Source organism: Nestor notabilis, unplaced genomic scaffold, assembly GCF_000696875.1.
Source record: "Nestor notabilis isolate BGI_N333 unplaced genomic scaffold, ASM69687v1 scaffold14096, whole genome shotgun sequence".
NCBI classification, from domain to species: domain Eukaryota; kingdom Metazoa; phylum Chordata; class Aves; order Psittaciformes; family Psittacidae; genus Nestor; species Nestor notabilis.
In genome coordinates, this window is record NW_009934331.1 from 1 (window position 1) to 13,317 (window position 13,317).

At 36.8% G+C, this 13,317-nt stretch overlaps 1 protein-coding gene across 1 annotated transcript; it reads left to right on the forward strand.

Annotated features, from left to right (window-relative positions):
• Positions 1 to 663: 663 nt before the first annotated feature.
• On the forward strand, positions 664 to 12,024 carry CDC40 (cell division cycle 40; the record flags this gene model as incomplete). The annotated part of the gene is made up of 7 exons (XM_010017285.1): positions 664 to 709; positions 2,144 to 2,245; positions 3,502 to 3,617; positions 3,702 to 3,835; positions 8,278 to 8,354; positions 10,504 to 10,648; positions 11,554 to 12,024. Coding segments are annotated over 7 exons (798 nt in total), but the record flags the coding sequence as incomplete, so codon positions are not given.
• Positions 12,025 to 13,317: the final 1,293 nt, after the last annotated feature.

Here is a 13,317-nt window from a genome sequence, read left to right on the forward strand (position 1 = left end):
ATATATAAAAAGTTATACCATAATTGAATACAGGCAGTGCATTTTAAAATATGTAAACATTTGGTACTTCTACCAAATACACCTTTTGTCTGTGTTATTTTTATTTTTCTGACATGATTTTTAAATTACAAATTAGTTCAAACAAAGATGAAAATAATATACAAGACTGTAGGTGTTAGAACAAGTGTTAATCATTTAGTAATAATATTTAGGAGGTTGCAGGTTCCTCAGATTATTGCCTTTGTTGTTATAATCATTAATTTTCTGTGAAGCCTAGTTTTACAGCTAGCAATAGGTTTCTCTTCAAGTGTTTTATTGAAGCATTTGTGGTCTTGAACTAATCTCATTTTAGTCCAGCATACATCATATTAGAAAACTGGTGATATTTTTTTGGTTTTGTTTCTACTAGCAAAACCTTAGGGCTTTAATGTTGGAATACAGTATGGGGGGTTTAGTTATTTTAAGGGGGCTTTGCTAACAAGAAGGTGAAGGAGCATTCTTGTGAATTTCTGGGTTGTGATAGTTGTGATTAATCAGTAGGTGTTGTATGTTCGTAATTAATTTCTTAATTAATTACATGTTGCCATATATGCTTGCACTTAATTTCAGCATCATTGTTTAGAAACTGACATCTTTTCTCCCCATCCCCTTTATTTTTCCAAGCTGTGGGAAGTATATGGTGATCGAAGATGTCTACGAACATTTATTGGTAATAGTCTTTTCTTTCTTAACTGATTTTTTTTTTTTTTTTAAAAAACAATTTCATGGAAGGATATGATTTAGGTTTGCTTGTTAATTTATCATAGAGAGGACTTGTAGGCATCCAGCAGAAATAGTATTCAGTATGATCTTGGCAGTAAGAATTGAAAAAGATGCAAGTTTTTTAATGAGCCTTTGTCATTATTCCATATAATTTAATGTTTGTGTAAAACATCTTATGACCCTTAAACTAAAACATTAGTGTGCTGCAGTCATCAATACTTTATGCAAGACTCCTTTCCAAAGGCAAAATCATGAGATTGAATTGCCCCATCTTCATGTTGAGAACAGCAGCTCTCTGTATTTATGCAATGAGGGCGTCTCATGGTCTGATGATCCCATCTCAAATAGGTCATTTCTTCCGTGCAAAAAGCATGGGAGTTTGTTTTTGGGGTTTTTCTGGTTGATTTTTTTTTTTTTTTTTTTTAGGTTCAGGTACTGTCTCTGTTCATCTAACAAATGCTTTTTAAAGCAGATACCTGAGAGAGAGAGAGAGAAATACAAACTTCTTGGCAGCCTTGAATGCAGAACAAAAGCAACTGATTCTGCTTTTGAAATGGGAACATTTCTAGAACACTGAGTTGAATATATGTTGAGTAACAACAAAGAAGTCTTTTTTTCACCTAATATTTTTGATAACAGCAGTGTGATGAAAATGATGGCTCGAAAAAGGTTATCTCTCAATAGACTGCTCCTTCTGAACAGTTTGACTGCTTTTCTCAAAAGGTCCTTATTATAAGCCAGATTCACCTGCTGTTTTGCTATATTTAAGTTACTGTGCCAATGTTGTAATAAAGAGGCCTCCTACAAGTCTAATGCAGTGGTCGCATGAAACAATTGGCCTTGAGGGATAACAAGGTTAACACCAGATGAAAGCACTATTAATTTTCTAATCTAATATTTCCCATATTTTGTACTTATTTACTAATGATAAATGTTTGTTCTTTAAATGTATCTTTAGTGTTGGTCTTTCCTGTTTTTCGTTAAATGTTGACAATTTATTATTACAGTGTTTCAAATTCCTCTTGCAGCTCTTAACTGTGACTTGAACAATCTTTGAAGCTGAAGATTGATTGTAAATCAATTTATGAATGATTCAAAGTAGTTGATTCTGTGCAATGCTATTGTTTCTATCTCCAGTGCATTAAAGGTGTGAGGATTTTGGGGTTTTATTTTCATTATTCCTTAGGAGTTACACTTTCTTTCACTTGAATCTTTCTTTACTAGTGCTCAGGAAGAACTTCAGTGAGTGATTTTCTTGTTTTCTTTGCATTGTTAAAAGACTAGAGCATCTAACATGCATAACATTGTTTAAGAAACAAACACATTAATTCTAAGCATGAATAGATTAAAAGTTTATCACTGCATGTTTTCTATCTTGTAGGACATAGCAAAGCTGTTAGAGACATCTGTTTTAATAATGCTGGCACTCGGTTTCTCAGTGCTGCGTATGACCGCTACCTTAAACTCTGGGACACTGAAACAGGTAGGCTTATATTTGTAGACACTGTTGTTTGGCACTATGTTTAATTAATAGAAAGTATCTTGATATATTGTCAGTCATGTTGTTTCCAGTTGTCTTTAATGTCATCTTGTAGTTCAGTGTTCAGGCTTTTGTGACAGGATGAATAGTCTTTTTTTTCCCCTAAGTGTTTTGTTATCCATAATGGTGTAGTTAACACTACCTGTATAGCTATACTTCATATACCTTTTTATTTGAAAAGTCTGATAGTTATTTGTGGTGCTAGAACAGTTTTCAGCAAAAAGACAGAGTTTTACCAAATCAATTAATTTTATACCTGTAAATGTAAATATGCTATTTAGTAATGAAATCACACTTTAATATGCTTAATTTAGAAGAATTCTTTCACTTGATCTTTTGGTTAACCTGAGCTTGAAAAGCACTCCAAATAAGATAAGTTGCTGGTATAAGGACATGGAGGGTAGGCCTCATGCTCTCGCATTCTGCTCCAATAGTTTCTTAAGCTGAAAAGATACAGGATAGATTTTTGTCAATATTCTTTTTAACCTGAAGTCTGTTCCTGAAGTTTCCATGTTTGAAAGAAACATTAGCTTTCTTGGTTAGTGGTGCCACTAGTCTTGCAGAGGTGACAGTTAGAAAGGTGTAAGTCAAATTCTTCAGTCTTGAATCTGAACTCAGTCATTTAGACACCTGAAAAATGTCTTGAGCTTTCAGATTAAAATAGGCTCCTGCAAGTTACAGATAACATGTAATGAGGGTATTCATGGCTGAGGCTATGAGAGGAGGGGGTCAGTGGTTTGTTTTGCAGTTGGATTGCTGTTACCCTTTTCTAAGTTTAGGATAGAGGAATTCTTCCCCAAGTTTGTCTCTTGTTGAGAACACCTCTGATCCTAAAGAGGTGATGCTTTGCAAAGATACTGGTCAGCTTGTGGTATCCTGACTAGTCCTAGTAGTTTTAATATGTCCTCATGACATACAGGGTACTCTGGGGTTATATTTTTTTTTTAGAAAGCTGTAGTAAAGGTAGGGAACAGTTTGTATGTGTTTGTGCAGGTGCATTAATACAAACATGTGAAAGAAGGTCTAGTCAAAGAGCAGGGTAAATTCTACCTTCTAATCCTCTCAAGGGCTATGAAACAAGTATTTTCTACTGTTAGTTAAGTAAAAGTAAAAAGAATGGTTTCTATCAGGATCTGCAAGAACTAGTCAGCCCATAGAACTTCGAACCTGATGCACCATGAATGGCTTTTCTGTTGCAGGGCAATGTATTTCAAGATTCACAAACAGGAAGGTTCCTTATTGTGTCAAGTTCAATCCTGATGAAGATAAACAAAATCTCTTTGTTGCAGGAATGTCAGATAAGAAAATTGTGCAGGTATGTCTATGTAATATCTCTTCCTTTTAAAAAATCTGATATTCAGTAAAAAACAAGCTCTTATTCTGACTCTTTTATTTGTAGTGGGATATTCGAAGTGGTGAGATTGTGCAGGAATATGATAGGCATTTGGGAGCTGTCAACACCATTGTGTTTGTGGATGAAAATAGAAGGTTTGTGAGTACATCTGATGACAAGAGTTTAAGAGTCTGGGAATGGTAAGTTTAAATTTTTGAATTTTAAGTTAAAGTGTATTATGAGCAAACTGAGAAGAGAGTTTATTTTTAAAAGAGCGCATTGCACGTGGGACACTGGAGTGTGCCCAGTTCTAGATAGCTGAGGAAAAGCTGGCTTTAAAACCCTATTCTGGCTTAATGCCTGAGATATTTCCTAGATTTCCTCTTCCCCCAAAGAAAGCATAATGATAGCCCTGTCACCCTGAAGCATGCTGCACTCTATTAGTGATCTCTGTTCTCTCCCCTTTCCTTGAGTATTAGGTCTTAAATTAACCTGCTGTCTTACATTCGTGTATGTGTGTCAGTTTTGAATGCTTTGAACTTGGATGTGCATAGTATCATACAATACGTGACCCATGTATTAAACAAGTAGTTTAATATTAATACAATATTCATATAGTTAATAATCATAACCCTCTTGTATTAATTAATGTTGTTACAGGACATTTTGCATGTGTGTTCTGCTAAATACATTAATCAAAGTACCTTAATTTCGGGGGGTTTTGGCAATCATTGGTACTCACGGTATGAATACAACAGATGATAGAAAAGTGCAAGTCTATCAAAGAAAAACTCATAAAACCCATGATTTGAAATGGCTTCCAATTCTTAACACACCTGGGGAGGAAGCAGATCTCTCTGATCTGAAATGTTTTTCACAAGGTTCTAGATGCTAAGATTTTCAGCTTAGGACTTGTAAGATTTCTCTAGGATTTCAAATTTCTCTCTAAAATAATCACTTCCATATCTTAAGGTATCAATTTCCTTTCTTCTGCTGCTCACACATGCAAAACTGTTACACAATATAGACACTAGATTTACAGCTCTGTGACAAATCTAGACAAAAGACTCCAATCTGTGGTATTTGAATGTTACCCAAGCAGCCAGCAAAACCCTCAGCATGTCTGTGATCAGCTGCTATCATTGCCAGTACCAGCCATGGTAATGACCAAAGTCTGGGAAGCCAGACTTGGGCTAGACATGTAATGCTGTCACCATATGTCACTCCAAGAGAGCCTCTGTTCAGTACTTCCTAATTAAACCCATGCATTTACTGAGCTCTTTAAAGAAAAATCTTTACATATAATATCTTCTAAGGAATGTCTTCTCTCTAGTGAGTGGGAGGATGATCTCACTTGCACAAATCTGTTATTTCCTTGAGACTGGATTGCCCTTGTTTTGTGAGCTTTGTGTTGATGGCTGAAATAAATAGCAAAGTGGGTGGATTTAGTCACTCTGTGGGGAAGAGCAGGAAAGGCAAAAAGGTTCTGGCATGGGAACATCACAACCTGATTGTTCCAGTAGCAGAAGCTTTTTCTCTCTGAAGAAAAAATATGTACTGAGCTTGTTGTATGCTGAAGAGCTCCCTTGTTTGGATAATAGGAAACTCAACTGTAGGCAATGTGCTGTAAAACAGTCGTTGGTGTTTTCTTGGCTTTAGAAAAAGCAAATGTAGTGCTGTCTTCCTAAGCATGACTTGAAAAGCTTTCTCCACAACCTACCATGATATATGTATTATCATGGATATTATATATTTCTATAATTTTAAGATCCAAGGTTTTACAATGCTTTAAAGCTAAGTTAATATAATCACTACAAAAGCTTTTAGAGCTTAAACTTCTGTGGAAAATGATTTCTCAATTTTTTCCTAAGTTCGTAAGGAAAATCATTTGCAGCTTAGGGTGATTTGGTTACTGCACCTTTTTGTATGTTTGGTCATATGTTCTTCTGAACAATACTTCTTCAGTATCTTACAGAAACAAAGCAGAAGTAAATATGACCCAAGTATGGCCTTAAAAGCCGGTAATTAAAGCTGGTCTAATTGCTTAGTTTCAATTGTCTAGAGGAATTTTGTAGTATGTTTTGTAAACACTTTGACTTGGCCAGAGCTGGTAATGGGACGCCATGTCAGACTTCATCACAGTGAGGAACTTCTCCACTGAGAATTTAGATCTCCTTCCCCCAAGAGTTCATCCCAAGCATGGATTTCACTCAATTGCAGCTCGTTGGTTGCTGAACATTCAGACTGCAAGTACAGCACAGACTCTAGCAGATTAAATGGTTTCTTTAGGAATCTTAATGGGAGTACTTTAAGACTTGCCTGCTTTCTCATTTCCTGTGATGGTATTGTTACAGCAGGGATATTAAACTTGGCATGGGTATCATATTCTGTGTTCTTTTACAAATGCAAGATATTATTTTGTCATTGCTTCATGTGCATCTGATCCTACTTGGAAAAGCAGTGAAATTATGTGGGCAATTGACCTTGGAGGCTTTTATTTCCTTTTACCTTCAAGTCAGCTAGCAAAGCAAGAACTATACTGTGGTAGCTTAGTTATTATCCTGACAGGCTTAGGAGGCTTATCATCTCTGTAAAGCTATACCCCTCAGCAGGCTTTTTCTCCATCATTCTCAGTGAAGATACTGTACCCTTTGAGAGAGCTCGGATTGGGTTGGGGTTTTGGTTTGGTTTGGTCCCACACATACACACTTCTTTCTTCAAAAAGGTTTTTTTTGTTCTGCTGCTTAGGGAAGAAGTTGTGTTAGAACCCCAGAGTATCACATTTCTAAATCTTGGCTAGCAGATACTACTTTTGATATTCAAAACTTTTCAGCCTTTGAAATGCTACGAAGTGGGAGCTTGAAGATCTTTAAATATTTGAACAAACTGTATAGCATACGAGTTTTGAGGTCAGAAAACCATGACAGCATCTTTCTTGATAATTTTTTTGTTTTAGTTTTGCTTAAGGGAGCAGGATGATATTACTTATTTAGCAATTTGACTGGAAAAAAAAATGTGAAACATAAGTATATTTCTTTATTCTGCCTAATAATTTGATGCAGTGTATCTTGCAGCTGTCCTAAGTGTGTCTGGTATATTTCAACATAAAGAAGGACAACCTGTGCTGCATTTAAATTTTTTGCTGCAGTGCAACTCTGCATTGGTGATGCATCTTCTGTGATGAGACTTCTTTTTAATGGGGCCTAAAGTGGGGTTGCTTTTACCTGGCCTTGAGGATTTAGGTGACCAGTGGGCTTGAGGAGAGTGGTGGGTGGTGGGAGCTGATGAGGATCTGGCCTTACTGCAGTGATAACTTTGTGTCCTATTGCATGTGGGTTTGAAGCTGTTTGGGTGTTGATGTGAAATGGTAGGATGGATCATGAGGGGCTGCACTTTCTGTGCCATCACGTTGGGCAGCCTTAGAGATTATGTGGACTTTGTTAGTTTTGCTGTCCAACATTAGTCTTGGACCTGCCTGTTTGGAAGCCAGTTATCCCCACGCATGCTCTTATCCACAGACTGTGTGAAATGGGTTGACCTTATTCTGAGGGGTAAATGATTTTACCATCTAACTTGCAGGAACATTTGTGTTGTTTCCTGACAGCAGAGCAGCTTCTCACCCTGTTGCCTGTATGCGTATTGTTTAACATAAGATGACAGGAAACCACTTACTCCACAATAAAATAGAATTGTAATTACCTTGCTAATGTCAACCATATTGCTATCCAGCAAGGCTCGGTCAAATAGTACAAAGAAGCCACCCACACTCTGCTCCAGTGATGTCCCAGCAGCTCTTCTACTTGTGTGAATTAAACAATAAAGTCATAACCCCTTTGTAATAATTAATGTTGCTACAGAAAATTTTAAATGTATTTTATGCTAAATACATTAATCAAATCTATTTTCTGCTGGAGAATTCTTTTGCTTAATGAGAAAGACATGTGCATACCTTCCCTTCTTACCAGTTTTCTAGTGTAGGGTATGAGGAATACTGTGAGTATGCATGACTGTTAGTAATTCAATTTATATAGTCAAAACCAAATTACAGTTCTGTGGAGTAAGGATTAGAATGTACTTTTTTTACTTCTTCTGCTTAAGCCTTGTATAGGACAGTGTATGTTCTTAATGTGCACTAGCACAGTCCTGTGTGCAGTTGACACCAGGGAGTTCACAGTTCAGGTTTCTGAACATTCAGAATTGGTTAGCAATCTTTTGGGGGAGTTCAGGAGGAAAAGGGCATTTGCAGGGACTGATAATTAAAATTTGAGTCAGTCAGACATTCCAATAAGATACCTGCGTATATCAATCTATTCTTGTTACCAATGTAAGTATTTTGTAAGAGCTGCATTTAAACTGGAGGCAATAGAATATCTTTGTGTTACAGTTTTACTCTTAACAATTGGTATTATGTTTCTGCTTTACACTCGGGGTTGAGTGAGGTAAATTCACTCTCAAAGGTTATCCTGTAGGTGGCTCTGCAGCTGGAGCTGTCTAGGTGGGCATTCATAGTGTTTTTGAGCTTTTACACATTCATCCTTTGGACACTATGATACACTCTACATGGCTCAGTGGCTGAGTAAATCAACTGACTGGAGGCAGCCCTTTGGAATGTCTTCATAAAACATACTTCTTCCTTTTGCAGGGACATTCCTGTAGACTTTAAGTATATCGCAGAGCCAAGTATGCATTCAATGCCAGCTGTGACTTTGTCTCCAAATGGTAAGTTAATACTTTACTGCCTGCTTAGGCCTAGTTTACATAGGCATGTCTTACTGGTTACATCTCTGTAGTGTTGCCGTGTTGTGTCCCCCTGTTACCCCGCATGACCCACTCCAAATCAGTGTGTGTGTTTATTCCAAGATTGGACTGGATCTGGATTTGATTTAAAAGTCTTAAGAACAAAAAGTATATCAAAAATAAGAGTTAATCAGGATAAATGTATCATTTTAAATTTAGACCTTCATCCAGACAGGGCAAAAGGACTCTTTCTTTTCATAGAGCTACAATATGCTCTTTGCTATATTTAAAGTATTAAGAGAAACAATGGTGGGAACTGACAATGGCTGCAAAGTACTAAGGAAGTTCAGCCCTTGTGGTGCCACAGTTAAAGCTGAAACTGATGTTGTACATGATCGTGGTAATGCTGTTCTTTTCTGTTCTGAATATAGCCCAAACAACTCTTGCAGAAGAGAAATACCAAATTACTTCAATGTTTCTGTATGTTAATGTTTCACTGATGTTTATGTTCTTCAATTAGAAGCAAACTGAAGGAGAATAAAGGTTTAGAGCTTCCAGTAATCAGTGAAAATCCTTCTAACAGGACAGTCTTTGTTTTGGCCAAAATTAAATTGCTTTAGTGTCAACATTATTAAAGCTGCCAGATTTACAGTTAACAGTCCCATTATGCCAAGTAGTGACTGATCAACTTGTTGTACAGCTAACGTTTTCAGCCAGCTGTCAGCATCAAATTGTATGGCTTTCCAGTGTAGATATTATTTTATTCTTAACAATAAAAATGGGTTTCTAATATAAAAAGGAAGATTCTGGAGAAAGAGATAGCTGTGTTTAAAAGCGTTAGCTTCCCAGGCTGGCCTTTTTCAACCCTTTTTTCTGCACAACCTGCTTTATTCTGGTCCAGTTTTTTCAGTTCATTTCATTCTTCTGTATTGAAATACTGAATTTTTCATTCTTTTTCCAGTTCTGGCTGGCTAGCATTTGATTTCTGAGATGAGACAGTAAATGATGTTAGGAATGAAATAGTCATCTTTTCAGCTCAAGACATCACCTGTCACATTAACTAACATTATCTTGACTACAATAATCCAGTATCACACAGAACAGGTTATTTCAGAATAGTTAAGCTACAGATTTTGCCAGACATCATGCATCATTTTGGAGTTCAGTCCTTTAAAGAAAAGTCAATTGAAAATTGTACATATGTGGAAATCTTCTACTTATGGGCACTGATTTAAGAATCTTATCAATTAAATTTTTCCTCCTGAATGATAGAGAAAACAGACCTTTTAAGAAGTAGGAGAGTAACATGCTTGTGGTATACATGTGAGTTGTTTCTTTGGGAGGCTGAAAAAATCCTGAAATTCCAAGCTAGCAGCTGGAAGTGTGACCAGATTTACAGTCAAGTCAGCACGTTTTATGTTATCACTGTTTGCATAAGACTCTATAAAGACAGTGATGATATGCTGAGTTCAGGACAAAAATCTCTATATTCTATGGTGTTCTGTAGCACATTATCTTCATTGGATTCTCAGACAGGAGTTAATGCACTGCCAAGATGCAAAATAAGGTAGAGTTAAGAGAAAAGCCTGGGCTTTTCTCTTTCACTGAAGTATCTGTATTAAATTGCATTCTGCTAGGGCAGAGAATACTAAATAGTTGCGAAAATGTAACCATTTAAAGACTCCTCTGTCTAACCTAGATGTGTTTTTTGTCTAAAGAAAATAAGAGGTGACACTCTTAGACTACCCACAAGACAGGTAGTCAGATAGATTGCAGCTAGATAGGGGGTTTTTTCCCCTCATCTGAATTACTTGATTATGTACACCAGCAAACTTAGTAGCTTAAAAACGTATCAGTAAGTCAGTGTGGTTGATACAGCACATTTTTGTAACAGCCAGAGCTTATCCAGAGTCCTGAGTGCATTTTGTAGGAACAGGCGTCCCAAATCCTGTCAAATGTAAGGTTTGTACCAGGCAGAAGAAATATCAGCTGCTACCTGGAACCCTGTTATGTAATGAACATCTGGATTAAGATAGTGCAAGAAAAGTAACAAAAATCTTCAAACGTTCCAGTTAAGGCTGTTTATTCAAATGCAGCACTCTGATGCCACCTTTGTTTATCACATTTGTAGGGACATGGTTGGCTTGCCAGCCGATCGATAACCAAATTCTGATTTTTGGAGCTCAGAACAGATTCAGATTAAACAAAAAGAAAATTTTCAAAGGTCACATGGTAGCAGGCTACGCTTGTCAAGTGGATTTTTCGCCTGACATGAGGTAAGTTTTTTGAGAGAATAAGTTTCATCTTAAAACTTGCTAGCACAGACATTAAATTTCTTTTTGAGTCCTCTGCAGTATTCATTGATGCACAGCCACCATATTAACTCGGCATCAGACAGAGTTCTCTAGCCAAGCAGCAGAATGGAAAGTTTACTCTTGTCATTTGATTGGAGTAAGTTATACTCCATGGTCGCTTTGAGCAACATTTAGACAACAATCCATGTAGTCCTGATCCCCCGTTCTTCAAAGGTGACTTACACTGCTGACAAACCACCCAGAGACTAGCCCTGGTGTAGCACAGGAGGCTTCTGGCTTGCATCTGGCTCTTTTTGTGTGTGGTCTGTAGCACGGTGTCTATTCCCACAATATGCACTTGTCTAAAGAACCTGTGATTCGGACTTGCCCAGTATTCCCAATTTGCAGGTCTGGTGTAGGTACCCTCATTGTTCAGAGAACCATATTTTTCATCCTCTTTGCTCAGTAATATGCCCATACATTTACCACTATACGTACATAAGATATGCATTACTATAAAAACTGGAGAATAACCTCAGCAGCACTGGAGGAAAAAGCAGAGACAAGTGTCTATAAATTTTAGAGAAACTTCTGGCACTTTCTCTCTTGCTGATGTATTCTTTTTAGTTCCAGTAACACAGTATATGGTATAATCACATTGCTTAGCACATTTACCTTGCAGTTGATGAATCACCTTCTGCAGGATCTGTGTGCAGCAGAGCACAGGATGAATGCTAATTCTTTGGTAGGTATGTTTGCAGACTGTCACACAGGAAGACTCACACAGGAAAAGGGTGAAGCCCTTTTCCATTGCTCAATATAAAAGTATTATAATACAAGCAGTCTTCACACATGATACAGCTTTTATTTTAATCCTGTTAATACAGCTATGTGATATCTGGAGATGCAGATGGAAAACTTAACATCTGGGACTGGAAGACAACAAAACTCTACAGCAGATTAAAAGCACATGATAAAGTCTGTATCGGTGCAGTGTGGCATCCACACGAAACATCTAAAGTCATTACGTGTGGCTGGGATGGTCTTATTAAACTATGGGACTAAAGAGGATGCTTCAAAGATCTCAAGATGTAAGATCTCCTGCATGCATCTGAGATTAGAATGAATTCTGTAAGGATAGGTAGAGGTTTGTAATACTGCAGTTCTCAGCTAGCTGTGTGTATGCACTAAAACATGGGAAATCTTCTCAAGACCCAGCTGAAAGGATTTACTTTCAATATGACCTCTGGGTATGAGAAGCTGAGGTCATCTGAAGCATGCAGAATCAAGTGCTAATTTGTCATGTCACTGTTTGTGAAAAACACTCTTGTAAAATAAAGTAATTTTAAGAAAAACTATTTTTGTGGTTCTGACTGCCAGAGATATGGGGAGTTAAAGAGAACGAGCAATTGTGTAACTTGCTTCCTAAGAAGAATCTTTGATACCTACTGCAATAGACCTGGAAAAGATGCATTTCTTTATCTGGTTTTGGGTGGTATTTTGTTGTCCCCAATATACTTCTACATTTATAGAACACAAACCCACTTGCTAAGATCTTTTAACTCACAATACAAATGAAGAACTAATTGGAAGCAAGCAGTTGTCAGATAAACTGTAACCACTGAAGACCGTATTTGTAAACTCTTGTTTCTGTCTTTAATAATAACATCATGCTGATCATTGAGTTCCATCTTTGCAAGTAGTCATTGATTTCAAGAGTTTGCTTGTAATGATTGTGTGTTAAGTGTTTGGTATTTCTCTTCACATATGCTTTTTTATGTTGCAATAAGCATGACATTAAAAAAAAGATGTGATCTCTGTTGTTCAGTTTGGAATACATTGTATTATAAGCCCCATAAAGGATTTGACAATTTAATGTATATAGGTGGGTCATGCTTTTTCCTCTTTAAAGAACTTATTTTTAATAAATCTTTTTATAAGAAGTCTGGTTATCTTTAATTCTTCTGTCTAGCAGTGTCCATATAACATATTTCTTACTATTTGGTATGTTAATTTGCAGTTGTGTACCAGTGTTCAGATAAACCCATTCTCTTGCATTGTTTGTACAAAACTAATGCAAGTTGGAAGCAGGAGAAAAAATCCTTTGAAATCCCTATCTATCATCTTCTCTCTTTTTGAGCACATAATGGAAAGAAATTAATTACACATTTTTATCCCATGGATCAGTCTTTAATTAGTTTTGAGTTACCCTATATTGTTTACTATAAACCTAATCATTGCTTATCAAAAATAAGCAATAGCAAAGGAGTAATTGCCTTAACTGGCAGCAGGATAGAAGATAAGGCGTTTCCATAGATGATAGGCAAAGAATTTCAAATTGTGTGGAGGGACGGAAGTGGGTTAGTTGGTTTGTGTGGTTTTGTTGGTTTGGGATTTTTTGACTGATTAACAAGACAATTCTCTTTAGTGAATACTCTTTGAAAGTTAGGCCCTTATGAAGTGAAGGTGGAGCATATGCATTTTAGACCAACTCTCTAAAGCTCAGCTTGAGAGTCTTTCCAGTATCCATTCATGCTGTCATGTAACTGCACGAAGTTTCCATGTTTCTGTTTACTTTCCCATCTCAGTAGCCTTGTGTAGCTGGAAAGCTCCACACACTACTTTCACAAGTGGTGCACTGGTGGTAACTG